General features: G+C 29.2%; 2 protein-coding genes across 2 annotated transcripts in view; one reads left to right on the top strand and one right to left on the bottom strand.

Annotated features, from left to right (window-relative positions):
- Positions 1 to 18,303, top strand: part of LOC126894788 (uncharacterized) — a 72,092-nt gene that overhangs the window by 50,865 nt on the left and 2,924 nt on the right. The window lies entirely within an intron of this gene.
- On the bottom strand, positions 14,804 to 17,844 carry LOC126894781 (zinc finger MYM-type protein 1-like). Its single transcript, XM_050666037.1, has 2 exons — positions 17,759 to 17,844; positions 14,804 to 17,324 (listed from the first exon to the last, which is right to left on the bottom strand). The coding sequence occupies exons 1-2, from the start codon at positions 17,842 to 17,844 to the stop codon at positions 14,804 to 14,806; spliced, it is 2,607 nt and encodes an 868-aa protein (XP_050521994.1).

Raw genomic sequence — 18,303 nt, forward strand, 5'->3', positions numbered from 1 at the left:
TGACTGCAAATAAAAAGTTGAATTTTAAAAATTTTACTTTCTTTCGGAAAACTAAATAATTTAATAAATTAATATATTTACAGGTTTTTTTTAGCTCTCTGATATTCATTGTAATCATCGCTAATTTTTCTTTTTGAACTAGACTGGCCAGCACTTGGATCAATTATACACTTTCCAGTTGCTAACTTCTTGGGCGGTGAATTTAATGTTGTAGTTTCATCGTCATTGTTAACTTTTCTTTTTCCATTAGAATGGTCAGTTTTCGGATCAACTGAATTATGTTCACTAGAAATATTGTTTGTCTGTGAGTTCGATGCTAACGATTCATCCTCGTCACATTTTCTGTTTTTCATGTTTGGCATTATAAAAAAAAACGTAATGATCACTTGAGTAATCTCAAAACTTTGTACAATTTTCGATAATTTAGAAAACTATACAATAAATTTACGTACTTAAACACAAAATCTCTTACTCACAGACAACTGAACGGAAAAGTTTAATTTATTTTTCTGTTTAGATTATACTTTACTGTTGTCAGAGTAATAAAAATATTAATCTACATTTTAACCAATATTTATTTATATAAATTCTTAAAATAATTAAATGAACAATTTCCCTATTCTAACGAATGAATGTTTTCTTTTGAATTGAATCAAATATTATTAAATTAAAGTTTTAAAGTATTTAAGAGTTGCATTTGATAATTATTAGTTTTTTATAAAAAAAAAAAAACAAAACAATAATCACGTAAGTTGTGTTGTTAATAAGTTATTTACTAGTTTAGTGAATTTTGAAAGTACTTTTTACTTATTATGTAATTATTTTAATTTTTTTCTCAAAATAATAAATTATAGTGCAGAATTTTTAATTATTACTATGTCATTTATAAAATTAAAGAAAACTAAAAATTCTTAAAAAATTAAAATAAAATCTCGTTTGAAATTAACTCGTTTCTTTTCCTTTTAGCTTCGATGCGAAGCTGAGAAGATATTGGTTTTACTATGATATTTTTTTTTTATGTCTGTTACCATTTTTCTCAGCTGTCACCGAACGGATTTCTTTTAACAATATGTTAAAAGATCACAAATCGTATCTAGTCGAAGACATTACCTTCAAAAACTGAAAAAATTTTCCTCGTTCCCCGTAAATGGGGAAACCTCCAAAAAAATTACAAATTTTAAAATCACTAATTTTTGAAATTTTTTCAATTTTCTTTCTTAAAACTGCCATTACTTTTTCAAAAATGAACAAATCAATATCATTTTTTTTTATAGATGCTTAATGTCTACCAATTATTTGGTATATTTTTTTTATAAATTTAACCCTCTACCTGCCCACAGGGAGGATATAAATGATAATTTTTTTATAAAAAATTTACTTTTTCAACTTAATTTCTAGATTCATTTTTCAGTGTTTTTAAAGTGGTTTAATCAATGTTTTTGCTTGAAAAATGCACATTCTATTAGTTTATAAATATTTAGAGAGTAGAGTTGTATTTTGAAATATTTTTAATAATAGTTGAGCAGTTATTATAGTTTCAAAGTTGGTCAAATCTTTTAAATATCTAGTTGCTTTATACTTAGCATCGTTATTAAAATTTTCAGTATTTTGGACAATCAATTGAAAAACTCGGATTGTGGTTATAAAGAGTGAATTAAATAAGGATCATTAAATATTCCAAAAAACTTTTTCAAAGCAATATCTTTCGCCCACCAACTCATTTCATCTATTAAGTTTAAAACACAACTATCTGTAGTAGAATTTCTCCAAACATTCTTTCTTTTAAAAGACTCTGAAAAGAACACAACGCATGAGTTTAATGGGCCAAATAATGAAATTTCTTGAGTTGTTATAGATGCAATATCTATCAATACTAAGTTTAGTTTATATGCGTAGCACCAAACGTGAAATTGTTGAGGTGATTCTTTTGTAAGTCATGCTGAAAAACCTTGATATTGACCCTTCATATTTAAGGCTCCGTCTGTAGAGCTACCAACACACTTTTTTACATCAATATCATTTTTTAAAAAGCAATTTTCAACTAACATAAACCATGCTTTACTTGTTGATTCTTTTGCACTCAAAATGGATAATACATACTCATTTACTTTTGGTATATGTTCTATAGAAACATAACGAATAATAATGGATCAAATATCTGATNTTTATAGAAACATAACGAATGTATCAATAATGGATCAAATATTTGATACTGTGACGTCTTGAGAAGTATCGATTTGAATGGAAAACATACCAGCAATATTAACTTTAGTACTGATATGATCTTGATGCTTAAATGAAAAGTAAAATTAAAAAAGCGCCATGAGAACATTCGTTATTATGAATTATATTATTTGAGTAATCTTTATCAAAACTCTCCCTACTAGATCCACATAAATGATATTGAATCATTTTCAACGCAAATGCAATACTTTTTGGCTGGATACATATCAAGTTACAAGTATTATTTTGCTTTAAGAGCCGTTGATATTCATGGTAGACGTGGCAATTTTATCAAACGACTCATTAGACTATAATATCACTATTTTTAATATTCTCATATATATTAAGAATTGGATAAAATGTCCTTCCATTTTTGCTCAACATATTATTTTATTTAACATTTAAATTTCCAAAAAAAATATTTGTTTCTACATCTACAAGATACACATTTCTTCTAATTTCTTAATTATTATTGCAATATAAAATATTTTCAAATTATTGTTTAAACTTTTGCAATAAAACATTTTATTATAATTTTAAGGGTTTTCAAAAATTATTTATGTCTCAATATTTTAAAGAATAGTTTTCAATTCATAATAAGNAGGAATAGTTTTCAATTCATGATAAGGATTCAGTTTTTAATAAACATTGTAAGCTAAACTAATAAAGGTCAGCCTAACTTTACAAGGACCCCAAGAAGGGTCCACCCTGGGCCGAGGCAAAGCCGGAGCACCAGGGATTTTGTACCTTATTCTATGGGGAGAGGTAATGAACAATAGTAATCCTTTATGATAACAATGATTAAAATTTATTAATTATTATAAGTTCATTGTTTTTATTATTATGAAAAAAATTTTAATCAACAATTAAAGCATATTAATAAATAAAATATATTGAAAGTATGTGAAATAAAATACTATAAACAAATAAATGATGGTCAAGGATTTTAAAAAGGAAATATGAATAGGAAGTCTAAGATAATAAATATGAAACCACAAGTCATAACAGAAACAGGTAAATGAAAACAGATCCAGTTAATATGATTCCTGTCCAATAAATTATCTTTCATTTACATTCATTATTTGGCGCACATAGCGGTAACATTATGCTTTATTGCAATTAGAACTAAATGTCTACAGACATACAGGCTTCATAACGGCCTTTGTATTTTGTGAATTGTATAATTACAAATAATAAGTTTTAAAAGTCCATTTCAGAACGACTCGACATATCAACTATTAACTGGATCAAATAATTAATTTAATAATGTCCCAACAAGAGAAAACAAAGAGAACAGGAGGGTAACGTGAGTATGACAGATCCATCGTGTGGGTCAGGGTAAAATGGACATGTCACCAACGTCAATGGGTATTATCCCCTACATAAATGTAGGGGACCCATTGAGATGTTCACCATGTCCACCCTGACCACACCCGAGGACCTGTCAACTCGCGTAAGGTGAATAAGGAAAATGAAAGAATTGACCATACAACATAATCTAAAATCATAGTTATAATCCCTATAGTCATTAACTAAACAAATAAGAGGATGACGAAATAAATTATAACAAACAGAAAAGGATCAAAAATATACCATAATACTTCGTTGTTGAATGCCCAAGAAAATGTATTGGTGTTGATGCCATTATGATGGCCAAGCCAAATTGAAAAAACTTTACTCCTCCATCACGGATTTGTAACACATGTCAAAAATATTGAGGAGACAATGCCATTCCAAACGAAGAAGAAGTAGTGAAGCATAAAAGAATGATGATTGAGAGCTTCTTTTTTTGAACATAACCATATTTTTTGTCATGCCAGCTTGATCACACATGGGAGAGGGTACTTGACAATGTGTTCATCATTATGGTTTTTTTTTTAGGATGAGAATCACAGGTGGTAGGGAATATATCAATTTAATCAATAATTATGTGTGTATGTGCAACACTGAACCTACGGATGTACGACGCGCACTGTTTGAATACAGTTACCTGTGACCTGATACTCATGATAATTTTATTACGTTACAACATATTAAAAAAGGAAGAGATAATTTAAAAATAGTTTAATTGTTTAAAAATTAAAAAATGTTCAAATATTAAAAAAAAATTGAAACACTTTTAAGAGATTTATATATTATAATATAAGATATATCATAATATGAAATATAAATGTTATATTGTTATAATGAATTGACATATGTATAAATATATCGGTTATTTCTAAAAAAATTCTTTAATTCTTACGTCAAACATAAATTATATTATAGATGATTTAATCACAAAAAAATCCAACAGAAAATAACCCATTTATTATTTACTTATCATTTTAATCGAACAAACTAGTATTAAACTTTTTAATTTTATTAAGTTTATATTAACGATATGAATCACCAACAACGAAAATAATTAGTCTTTGGATTACTTAATATTTAATATACTTTGAGTTATACTTATATAATTTAACTATATTTGCATGAACTTTTACATTCAAGATATTATTCAAAATTAATGATTTTGAATAAACATTTTATAAATGTTATGTTATAAAATATGAGAATTATTAAAACATCAAATAAATGTTTTTCTAATTTTAAGATTTTAAAAGAGAAAAACGGTAGCAAAGTTGGATAATTTGATTACAATAGTAAAAATCTATTGTTAAATTTAAGTGAAACTAAAAATCATATTTTTTATAAATGATTTATATAGCAACATTTTACCAAAAAAATTGGAATATTATAGACTGGTAGTAGTATACACAAATACAGTTAAAATATTAATAAATTAAAAAGTAAAATTATTTACTTTTGTAGTTGAATACTTTTATCATATCAAATCTAATTCGAAAATAAATGGCAGCCCCAAAAAAAAAACCCCATAGTAAAATAATATTATCATGAATAAGATATTTCTTCTCGCGAGAGGAGATTACAGTGATGGGATTTATGATATTTATTGAATATATTGAATCTAAATGAGATAAATTCAAATGATTTAAACATTTTTTTCTAACTTAAAAAAATGCATGAAATTAAATTCCACAGGCGGATCCGAACCTCGTACCCTTAGCGTGTAAAACACTAGTGTTATGACATCTGTTTGTCGCTTTCACCAATCGATAAATTTAAGTTAATCAAAATTTAAAGTTACTTATTTTCGAAGAGCAAAAAATTAAATAAGTTTAACTTTATATTCTAGGTCAATTAAATTATATAATATTTATTAGAGTCAGTATATTCCCCTTGTAAGATATTTTAAAATAAAATAAAATACAAAACCCAGAANTGTAAAATATTTTAAAATAAAATAAAATACAAAACCCAGAATTTTAACACAAAAATAGCATATTTTTTAATACGGTAGCCATTTTTACCAAGATGATAATGTATATTTCGAATTTTCTTTTCATAGTAAAGTATACAATATAAGCTTTAATTTAAGATAAAATAAAAGTATCAATATTTCCGAAATATTTTCAGCAAATAAATTTAAAAAGCTTAACTTGTGTGAAAAATTGCTTATTTGAATCCCCCCTGTGGGCAGGTATAGAGTCAGTTTTTCAAAAAATTATATCAAATGAAAGAAAAATATCTATGGTTTCATTATAAAAAAAATTATTTTAATTTGTTTATTTTTCAAAAAGTTATGTCATTTTTAAATGTTAAAATATTTCATGTTACACAGTAATTTTTACATAAAAATTACATTTTTGTTAAATTTGAAATTTTCCCATGGAAGAAACAGTGTCGGGAGAAATATTTTTTTGGAAATTATAGTATTTATTGTAAGCTTTAATTTGACATATATATAAAATTCTGAGTATTTCTGGAACATTTTCAAAAGTTAAATTGAAAAGTTCTACTTTTTACTCATATTTTTAAAAATTTAAGCCCCCCCTGTATAAAGGAAAATGGTCTAATTTTAAAAAAAGTATTTCAAATAAAAGAAGTAAACACAAAATATTTATGAAAAAAAATTGTATTAATCCATACATTTTTCGAAAAGTTATAGAAATTTAAAGTTGAAAATTTTAACACAAAAATAGTATGTTTTTAACTACAGCTATTTGCACAAAGAAGATAATTTGTCGGGATAAATTTTTTTTTTCATTTTGTAGTACATGTTATAAGCTTTANATAGAAGATAATTTGTCAGGATAAATTTTTTTTTTCATTTTGTAGTACATGTTATAAGCTTTAATTTGATATATGTTTAAAGGACGCAGTATTTCCGTAACATTTTCAAAAGTTAAGTTGAATAAGTTATTTTTTGTAAAAAAATTACTATTATAAATTCCCCCCTATAAATAGGTTAAGTGTTAGATTTTCAAAAAAGTTATATCAAATATAGGAAAATACATAAGATTTTTTTTTAAAAAAATTATATTAGTACATTCATTTTTCAAAAATTTATAGCAGTTTTAAGAAAAAAAAGTGAAAAAAATGTTCCCCATTTACGGGGAACGAGGGAAATTTTTTCAATTTTTAAGGGTAATGTCTTCAACTAGATCTTTTGACGTATCGTTGAAAGAAATCGATCCTGTGAGAACTGAGAAAAAGTAGTAACAGACACAAAAAAAAACACATCATGATAAAATTAATACCTTCTCATCTATGCATCGAAGCTAAAAAGAAACGTATATACTCAAATAAATCAGTATAAACGAAAAACAGCAAATGTGTAACATGTGCAAGACCACACGTACTTAGACTAGCACGAGATTTTTGTATTTATAAGCGCCCAATATTATGTACCAGCACGATTTATCATTAATTAAATATAATAATGTTTTGATTGTATTACACAACATAGTATAGAATATAACAATGACACGAGAGAAACAATATTTTTTCAATCTTTATCATAGTGTGCCAACAATACCGTGCAACAAAGATAACTTAAAATAACAAAAAAAAAACCGTAATCTAACGGCAGCATCGTCTGCACATCATTGTCGTCGTCATCGTGTTTAACGCCGTTTGCAGTATTATTATTTATGTGGAGGCAAAACTTGAGATGTGAACCCCCATCGTCACAGGGTTCGTGGTTAGTCTCTGGCGGCTGTATCGCGGCAGATAGATTGTTCCATGCGGTAAATATATCCGCCGCGGGAGATTGACTAATGAACGGAAATAAAAAAAAAATACTATATACACATACGAGTGGCGTGGGCGATCTGTGTACAACAATGAACAGACAGACAATGAACAGAATGGTTTAAGAAAAAACGATACTCGCTTTACAACTTTTATAATATTGTAATCATATAGCACCGTGTCTTCGATCGTTCCATTTTCTGAATACGTTTTCCCCACTTCTGATGCATGTCCATATGGTAATATCGGGAAATTTAGTTTTGAATGAAACAACCCTATAACTAGATCATTAATAATAACATAACATTCAGGCTTTGAGATCTAGACCACCACCGACAATCTATCCTCATATTTTTCATTGGTTTCCACTAAATACGTCACAATATTCGTGAAATTATACCATGGTAATTAAACTACTGCATGTGTAATATATTTTGAATCATACAAATATACACGCTCAACGTCCATTTACTATTTTGAAGGAAACGTGTTGGTTTCATTGAAATCGTATAAAAATCAATCATGTTCTCAATTAAACAGATGATTTTGGTATCGCAAAACCAACGCACGTAATAATGATTTTAGAGCTGTATTTAGATTTTTTATAAATAAAATAAGAAGAAATTTTTTAGACGTTTCTGACTTTATACAATTTTGCAAGTTTTCAATAAAGTAAATGCAGTTACACCTAAATAAAAATTTAAATGTTTTCATATACTAATGTATCTCAGTCCAACTTCTGTGTTGAAATTCACAATCACAAATATTTTAATTAAACGTGCATTGCACATTACGTGTATTAACACAATATGTATTATTAAAGTTAATTTTTATAATTTAACTAATTATTAGTTGCAAAATCTAAAAAAAATTATTAATTCAGTATTCTCAATAATGAAAGCAGCAACTTTTATCAACTTCTCAGAAATTTTTAATTAAAATAGATTTATAATCAACTTTTTTTTAATTTTCACCCTAATCCTAAACCATAAAAATGTGCACTGCTAAATAGTAAACAATTGATCTCTAAGTATAATTTTATTAAAAACGTTAATGCGTACATGTATTTTCGTAAAAATATCATAGGATATGCGCTTAACTAAAGAATTTCAAGTTCCAAATCGGAAATACCCTTAACCTTTTTCAGTTTTCATATAGAAATGGTTGTATTATTGAGATGAGTGAGAGTTATTTTACCCCATCTCGAAATTTTTTTCTTTTCATTAAATTATATTGAAAATAATGAAGTTGGGGATTATTTAGTTACTCCTCCCCTCAATTTTACGTTTGTTCCTAAGAAGGAAATAAAAAGTATGAAATATTACAATATCACACAAAATTCTATATTGATAGCAATGAATGATAACATAAGGTGCCATTTTTTTCAACTCTGTGATGCCGTTTGAACACTTTTCGAAAATCAATACTGCTATTACTATAGATGTTTAATTATAAATATATTGTGATAATAACTAATTTTGATTGTTGTTACACGGTTCTACTCATGATTATAGATAAAACATGTGAAAGAAAAACATGATTTTTATTGATCATAACAATTACAGCAAATATATTGTCCTTTAACGTTAGAAATATAATAAACAATGATGGATAGCAATCAACATTTTAGTTTTTTTAACTACATTAATTATTTATATAAAGCAATTAATGATTACATTAATATTTACATGATCGTTTTCCCTCAAAAACTTTAATTTATCAAATATTAAGATGTACTTCAATTGCTTTAACGGCTTTTTTCGAAGTGACAAACTGTTTTCCAGGCTACAGTCAAGGAAATTTCGACCCATTCAATAATCAGTTGTATCCATAATCGCGTTTCTACTTATTAACATATATTATTTGATAATGACAAAAATACACTATGCAAATTAATCATGCTTTAAAACTCATAAAGTATAAAAATACTTTCACATTTTTATTTTATTTTAGGGTAACGCATGCACACAAGATAGACGTAGGCCTGCGTATTTGTAGAATATTTACAAGATATACGTTACTTATTGAAGGGGAAAAGAATAATTCTGTAAGAATACGGTCCCTCTACCAATTGTAAAAGGCGATTAATCAGGTTGCGTCAGGTCGACAGTCCGTGCAAAATGTTTGTGTCAAAAGTATGAGGAGTTCTAAACAGAACTTAAGTGGATTGTTCCATCTCGGATGTGCGCGAAGACAACAGGCGAAAAGGAATAAAGTAGTCAAAAACGGAAAAGGCCTAAGGAATAAAGTTTTTGATACCAGCCGGACAACTTGAGCGGTAGTTGTTTCACCAGTCATGTGTAAAGGCCTATCCAAGGCTTATAGTGTCAACATTGTAGGAATATCATCATTCAACTCTAGACTCTTATATATAAGAGAGAAAGATAGATACAAAATAATAATAATACATTTGTTAATATTATTTTGGTAGCTATTTACATAGTGCGTTAAACTATTACGTATTATTTTATTCATCAACTCTGTACTCCCATTACTTTGAGAGTGGTATGCTAAACTAAAACCTTGTTTTATTCCTAATTTCTCACTTACTAATTCCATTTCCTCATTCTAAAATAAGGTCCCTCTGTCGATGATAAAAATGGAAGGAGTACTGTAAAATGTTATCGTATCCATCAAAAAGTTTATTACCCCATCATCATTAGCTACTGCCTTTGCAAAAGCCACTTTAGTAGCATTGCAAATCGCTATAATCAAATTTTTTTCCCCTTTAGATATAGATAACGAACCTAGATAATCAAAGCAATGGTGAAAAAATAGGTTTAATAGATTCTAACTAAACAGGTTGTAATAATCCTGGTTGAGTTAGGTTTTACTACAGCCAAATCTGTAGTAAAACAGATAAACAGTAAAAAGTGCTATTGTTATATTATCAGAAGAGATTAATTTGTTTGTACAATTTTTCCTTAAGATTTAGACTAACTATACATTCTGAATTTCTATTTGCATTAATATTACATAATTTATTAAATCATCTAATAAATTATACTAAAATTTGTCCATTTTAACTGAATTATTTTGTTTACTAAATTCTATTTCTTTAATTATAAAATTAATAATTAATTTATTGTCAATATTAAAAGATTGTAAATTTATACTAGGCGAGAGTGTAACTACACAACATAGACTGATGGTAATGTAGGTGTGGTGTACTGAAAAGAGAACATGAAAAAATAGAAGGAAAATGAGGAAAAAATCAAATATCCGGTGGTGGAAATTGAAAAGGGAAAATGAAAAAGAGTTTGTCAAGACAGTAAAAGAGAGGATGGCTTGGAATGTCGAGGGAGATATAAATGTTGTGTGGAATATATTTGCTAGTTGTGTAAAGAATACTGCAAAGGAGATTGTTGGTGAAAGTAGGAGTAGAATGCCAGGAAACAAAGAAACCTGGTGGTGGGATGAGGACGATCAAAAAATCATAGACATTGAGAAAATGAAAATTAAAGTATGGCAGAAGAGCAAAAGGAGAGAAGATTGGATAGAGCATAAACGTATGTGCAGTAAGTAAGGCGAGGTTTAAGAGGTATGATAAGATGTATGATAGGCTAGGAACAAAGGAAGGCGAAAAATAAATCTATAGATTTTCAAAAGTAAGAGAGAAAGGTCTAAAGATTATCATTATATAAAGTGTATAAAAAGTGTTGATAATAAGGTACTTTCGAGTGATGATGATGTGAAAAAAAGGTGGACAGAGTATTTTGAAAAATTACTGAATAAGGAGTACCCAAAAGAGACATTAGAGGATATCTCGTGGAATGAGGAACTGGTAGATTTATTTAGCGAGAAGAGGTGTGGCTGTGGCATAAATGAAAAAGAATAAAGTAGTAGGACCAGATGAAGTGCCAGTAGAAGTATGGAAAATATTAGGCGGCATTGGCATAAGGTGGTTGAAGGAACTTTTAAATAAAATCTTATTAGAAGGAAAAATTCCAAATGAATAGAGGAATAGTATTGTGGTGTCGATATTTAAAGGTAAAGGTGACATGCAGGCGTGTGGAAATTATAGACGCATAAAGCTAATGAGTCATAGTATGAAAAATTGGGAAAAGGTAATAGATAAGAGGGAGTATAGGTTTGATCATGTTATGAGGAGAGAAGACCCGGAAGCTGTAAAAACAGTTATAGAAATTAATGTTGAAGGAAGAAGAGGTAGAGGAAGACCAAAAATGAGATGAAGGGATGCTATTGAATGCGATATGAGGACAGCTGATGTGAGCATAGATGATGTGGGAGATCGTGTCAATGTGCCGACCCCACATAGTTGGGATTATGGTGAGGAAGTAGAAGAAGATGTCGTTGAAAACATATACAGTGACGAGCAAAAGTGAACACTAATAAGAAAATTTTGAGAAATAAGGTTATAAAAAAACAACACATGTATAATTATATTAATCAAAGAAATAAATGTATTTGTATAACAAAATTAAAGTTTATTAGCTGAAAAAATACAAACAATAAGTAGCGAGTTTCTAGAAAATGAATTTTTAAAAGTACTCACTTTTGCACCGGTAATTATTATAAATATATTCTAGCGTTAATATTTTGTCCACAAGCCTTTAGCTTTTATCACTGCTTCCATCCTTCGTGGCATGCTGTTGACCAATGACTCGCAGTAGTCCACATCAATTTTTGTCCATTCTTCTCTAATTCTTTCCCACAAATTGTCGAGTAAAGTCGGTGGACCGTGGTACTCACTGTATAATTTTTTTTTTAAATATGCCCAAAATTTTTCTATTGGGTTCAGGTCGGGACTTTGAGCTGGCCAATCCATAATTTTAAATTTTTGATTGGCAAGCCATTGTTTAAGGGATTTCGCTGTATGCTTGGGGTCATTATCTTGTTTGAAAATGACTTCATTGTTTGGTATTGGCATTTCTGCGACCACACCTTGCAAATTTCTTGATAGATGTTTTTATACATGTATTGATCCATAGTACAAACAATTTTGTTTGTCCGGGTCCATGTGCAGTAAAACAGCCCCATAGCATGACAGATCCTCCACCATGCTTGACCGTCTGCTTGATATGGGATGGTTTAAGGCTCTTGCCAGTCCTTATCCAGAACCAGGACCTTCCGTCAGAGCAGTATCTATTAATTTTGGTTTCATCCGACCATATCACCCTCATTCAGTCTTTTTCTGTCCAGTGTTTATGATCTTTAGCAAACTTTAACCTAGCCTTCATATTTTTTTTTGGAAATTGCGGGTTTTCTCTTTTTTTTGGCACACACAAAATTTTGTTCCTTGAGAATTCTCGAAGCTGTCCACCTGCTTACTTTTTTCCCCGTGTATTGTTGTAATAGATTGGCCGCCAATGAAGATGAAGATGCTTCTCCAGTTTGTAAAAAGTGAACAAGTCTTCATCTATCTTGTGGGGTAGTACACTTAGGTCTTCCTTTTAGTTGAGGTAAAGCGTTAGGACAACCTTTATTTTTTATTTTTTGCACTGTCGTTTGGCTGACGCCACACTGTCGAGCCACTTCTCTGGTTGATTGACCCGATTTTAGTATCGAAACAATTTGTGCCGTTTTTTGAGGAGTAATTTTCATGTTGGTTCCTTTCACTACGAAAGACTGATTAAAATAGAAATAGAGTATTCTTTTTGTAATAGAAAGAAATGTAAACAAATCAAAAGTGAAAAAACTCTTTTCTCCAGACGTCCTAAAAATAGCAAGTCAAAGACACGCACTACAATTTGGGTTTTTACGTTGTATTAATAACAGGTGCAAAAGTGAGTATTTTTAAATAAACAAACTCTCAGGCCTTTTATTTTTTTCGTGACTATTTTTTGTGCATAAACTTTTGTTTTAACCCCTAGAATATGGATTCAAAAATGTATTAAATTAAATTAATATTTAGTTTTGAAAATGCTAATTTTCCAAAAATTTTGGTAGTTGTGTTCACTTTTGCTCGTCACTGTATANTTAGTTTTGAAAATGCTAATTTTTCAAAAATTTTGGTAGTTGTTTTCACTTTTGCTCGTCACTGTATGTCTGAAGTATTATCGATAAAAATTTGTAATAATTTATTTCAGTTTTCTAAAAATTATTTCAATAATTAGAATAATTTGAAACAATAATTAACAATTATTGTTAATTTTATTAAACAACCCCTTAAGTGCAGTAATTTGATTTTAATACACTTAAAATAACACATAGTTTAGAATGTATTTTTACATTTGTTAGCATAATATAAAGGTGAAAAGTCACATTCTTTTTGCAAGTGTTGTAGTTCACATAATATATCAATTAGTGTACTTTTATGTTTTCAGTCGTCATTTATTTTCTGTTAAGTTACGCGACCCGTTGCCTTTGTACATCTCCTTATATTATATACAATTATAATACAAATAACTTATGTCTCATAATTACACAACCTATTCCGTATAACATCAATTAAAAATGAAAATTAAAATGTTTTTTTAGACATTTTCCTTTAATGAGATTGAAGGAGATTTTTCAAAATTATAGCACTTTAATCTACAATAATTTCTTTTCAACCAAANGATTTTTCAAAATTATAGCACTTTAATCTACAATAATTTCTTTTCAACCAAAAAAAAATGTTGTAGCGCATTTATTATTATTTTCAGAGTCTTATATTAACACGCTTTTATTAGTTTCACATGTATGTTGTTTGTATGTTGTTTGTATATTGTTTGTATGTTGTTTGTATGTTGTAAGTTTGTAACTCCACGCGGCACATGTTATTATGTTGCGTATCCCGTCGTCTATGACCTTGAGACTAGACCGTCGTAACGCATTCACCCCACCCCGCTCACCAGTCGGCAACTACACTATTTTTTTTCTGTATAATTTTGAGTATTTGACTGACCAACACCGCGCGTTATACGCCGCGGTGCAAAGTCCAGCAAGTGCCGCACGGCCGACGACGTACCGCCGCTAATGATACCGTAGTATTCTTCCTGTTGTCAAAGTGGCAACGTCAATAAACCGATCTCCACTCACGCACCGTCGCCATCAACGCTGCTAACCTTTTGACGCCCGAGGATCACGCCGGACATCGCGTCGTCGACGCCAACGAAAGTGCCACGATATTATGCGAAGATTATATATTCTTACCATCGCCGCTAATATTAATATATATATACATATATATATTATTATTTATATATACGTATATGTTAATATTCATTTATATATCCCTACAGCCGACGCCGNCAGGCCCGGCTCAAGTGATTTTACACACCTAGGCAAACTTAAGTTTTGCCGCCCCTTATACATGTAAATACTACATCAAATATTTTTTCACATAAACATTACTAAAATATAGTTAATTCTGAGTTCATTATATTTATTTGTATAAAGTTAACAATTGATTAGATTGATATATTTATACATAAGTAAATCTCTACTAATTTAAATAAAACGAAACAATTTAAAAATAGTTTGTAATATAATAAAAGTTAATTAAATCATAATATAAATATTAACATGGTATTAGAAATTAAAACTTGACTTTTCTTGCTTTTGCATTAGCAAAATCAGATACAACTTCTTCCATGTCCATATTATAGGCTAATTCTTTCTCGATTGAAATCATTGCAAGGCCCACTAAGCGATCCTGTGACATTTGAGATCGTAAATAATTTTTAATAATTTTTAATTTAGAGAAACTTCTTTCCCCAGTGGCAGCCGTCACAGGTAGTGTTAAAAGGATTCTTAACGATACAAAAGTGTTAGGAAAAAGTTCAACTAATTGATTTGCACAAATATATTCCAAAACAATTCGAGGATTAGTTTCTGTATCATTGAACCGTCTTTGCAGAGCTGTTATTTCATTATATAATTCTACTGCATCAATGTCAGAAGTTAAGCCGTCATCTGATGCAAGTGCTAGTTGTAGATCTTTACAATGAGTCATAAGTTCATCGCTATTTTTTATTTTGGAAATGTCATAAAGAAATGAAAATAAGTTTACATGTTCAGAAAGTTGTAAAAATCTTTCGTTAATTGATTGTATAGCTCTATCTAAAATTGCATTGAAAAAGTTTACTTTGAATTTTTGTTTGGAATCAATTATGGGATCATCACATGACTCATAATTAAACTGTGTATTTGTACGTCTAATTCTACTTTGATCTATTGATGGAAATGAATCTTCAATTCCAAGCTCGTTTGCTAGTAGTTTAGCAGACTTCAATGTATTTTCAAATCCTTCATCAGAACGATATCTCATTAAAAAATGTTTAGTTGAATCTAATTGTTTAACTGTTTCAGAAACGTCAAGCGATATTGATTGTAACATTTTACTGGTAATATTTATCTCAAATAAAACATCGTACCAAACTACCAAGCAACACAAAAATTTAAAGCTTAAAAACTTATTGATGATACCAATTGCTTCGGCGCGACTTTTTACTCCAGAAGGATTTACCAACGAATTATCTTGAGATATTTCTAAAAGGGCTGAATATATTTCTTTGACTTGAAATCTTATAGCTCGTACTGCATCTAATCTGCTTTCCCAGCGGGTCGCACTAAGGGGTTTTACAGTTAGATTATTTATGTGTTTTAATAAGACATTCCATCGATGAGTCGATACAGAGAAAAAAACAAAGACTTCTTGAATTATATTAAAAAATATAACTGCATCAAGACAACAATTAGCAGAATCACTTAAAACTAAATTTAATGAATGAGCATTGCATGGTACATAGAACGCTCTTCGGTTAAGTTGACGAACTCTTGCTTGGACACCATTTTGTGTACCACGCATATTGGCACCGTTATCATATCCTTGTCCCCTCATGTCATCAAGTAAAATACCATATTTTTTAAGTGTTTCAAGTAAAACATTAGTCATATTTAAACCAGTAGTATCATGTAATTCAATAAATGTTAAAAAATGTTCACTTATAGAAACTTTTGCTGGAACATTTTCTTTCTTTTCGGTAGCTGTTACGAATCTTATAATCATTGTCATCTGCTCTTTATGACTAACGTCAGGTGTACAGTCCAAAATAATAGAATAGTATTTCGAATTTTGTACTGCTGATATTATTTTTTGTCTTATTTTGTTATCTAGAAGTTGGATTATTTCATTTTGAATATTTTTACCGAGGTAATGAGTATGTATGTCTTGAGATGTTATTCTACTAATATGCTCTTTTATTATAGGGTCAAATTTTCCCAGAAGTTCAATTAATTTCAAAAAATTTCCATTGTCGAATTCATATAATTTATCAGAACTGCCTCGTAAAGCTAAATTTTGCATTCCCAAAGTTTGAATAAGAGATATAATTCTTTCCATTACGGCTTTCCAGTGTTTTGTTTCTTTTCGAATTAAAGCTTGATTTTCATCGTCGATAGTTTTTCCTTGCATCATTCGAGTCTGAAGGATTTTCCAATCTTCATACGCAATTTTATGATTTGGAGAGTTTTCATGCCGTATTAGTATATGAGATATATTTTTCCAGTCTCTGGTACCTTGCTTAGAGAGAGAAGATAAATCTTTTTTAAATAATTTGCAGCAAAAACAAAATACTGAGTCACTTGACTCTGAATAAATAAGCCAGGTCCTATTTAGCTTTTCTCCGTTAGATAATGTCTTAAAGTAGTGAGCGTTAGAAAACTTTCTTTTAGAATCATCTAATGGGTAATAATTTAAATTTATTTGAAGGGGATTATTTTTGACTAATAGTAATTTCATTTTATCATTAATTACAGGCCACTTTGCAGGGTCCTTAATAATTTCAACATCCAAATTTAAATTTTCATTTGAATTGTCCATTTTTGAATTAAAATCTGTAACTTCAGATCTTACAACTTCATTGTTTACTTTGGATTCAACAGTATCATCATGTTCGGATTTAAAAAATTTAAGCATTAAGCCGGATTGTTTGGCAATTTCAGCTTGCGCCGCTGCACGTCTTTTTTTATACTCCGATCCCGATAAACGGTGTCGCTTTTTAGTGTTACCCACGTCAGAGTTATTCATTCTTGAATTATTATTATATATAAGATAGGTACCTAAATTAAATAATTTAATCATTACTCATTAAATACCTTCATTTTACTAATAAATAATATTATACATTTGTAATTCACGCGACAACTAAGGATATACAATATCGCGCAACTAATGAAGGGATATTATTATATAAATTTATTGGTCTTAAGGTATATAATTTATTATTGCGATTTAACGGGACAAAATAATAATGAAAGTGTAAACGCGATGCATTTTAATAAGACCGAAGAGAGTCCAATGACAAAATTATTAGTAGAAATCGTTTAGTAGAATAGTACGATAGTGATTTATACGCCATATCAATTTAAATTGATAAACAAGCTTAATAAATATTAATTTCCGTACAAAAATGTGTATCATAATTCATAAAGATAATTATTTTAAATATAAACAAATTATATGTTAAATTATTATAATTTATAAGAATAGGTACCTGTAATTCGTAAAGCAATAGATGCGTACAAAGGCAAATGTTTGTCTGATGAAAGTCGGCAGGCAAATGAAAATGAAATCATTATTATTAACTAATCTGTAAACTTCAATCGGAATCGGTACCTATTTTTGGTCAATAATATAATATTATTGACCAAAATAAAAACCAAACGCACTATTGACGAATATTATTAATATTCGTCAATAGTGCGTTTAGTGGATGAGATAAAATTAAAAACAACACGCGTTATCGGGGCCAGATAAGACTGATTCAGGGAACTGATTAAAAACCACAAACACCGCAACTTGCTGCTGTCAACAGTCGACCAAATGCATAAACACACGTTTAAATTTGTCCGATCATACTGACCAAATTTTATATTTTTATATTGATTTTTATTTTTCACTAAACATGATCTAATATAAATAGGTACAAGGAATCTTTTTAAAAATTATCAAATATACAAAAATGTTAAATGCCGCCCCTGAAAAATGCCGCCCTAGGCGTGGGCCTATACCGCCTACCCCTTGAGCCGGGCCTG

Source organism: Daktulosphaira vitifoliae, unplaced genomic scaffold (genome assembly GCF_025091365.1).
Source record: "Daktulosphaira vitifoliae isolate Bord-2020 unplaced genomic scaffold, ASM2509136v1 Scaffold_1, whole genome shotgun sequence".
Lineage (NCBI taxonomy): Eukaryota > Metazoa > Arthropoda > Insecta > Hemiptera > Phylloxeridae > Daktulosphaira > Daktulosphaira vitifoliae.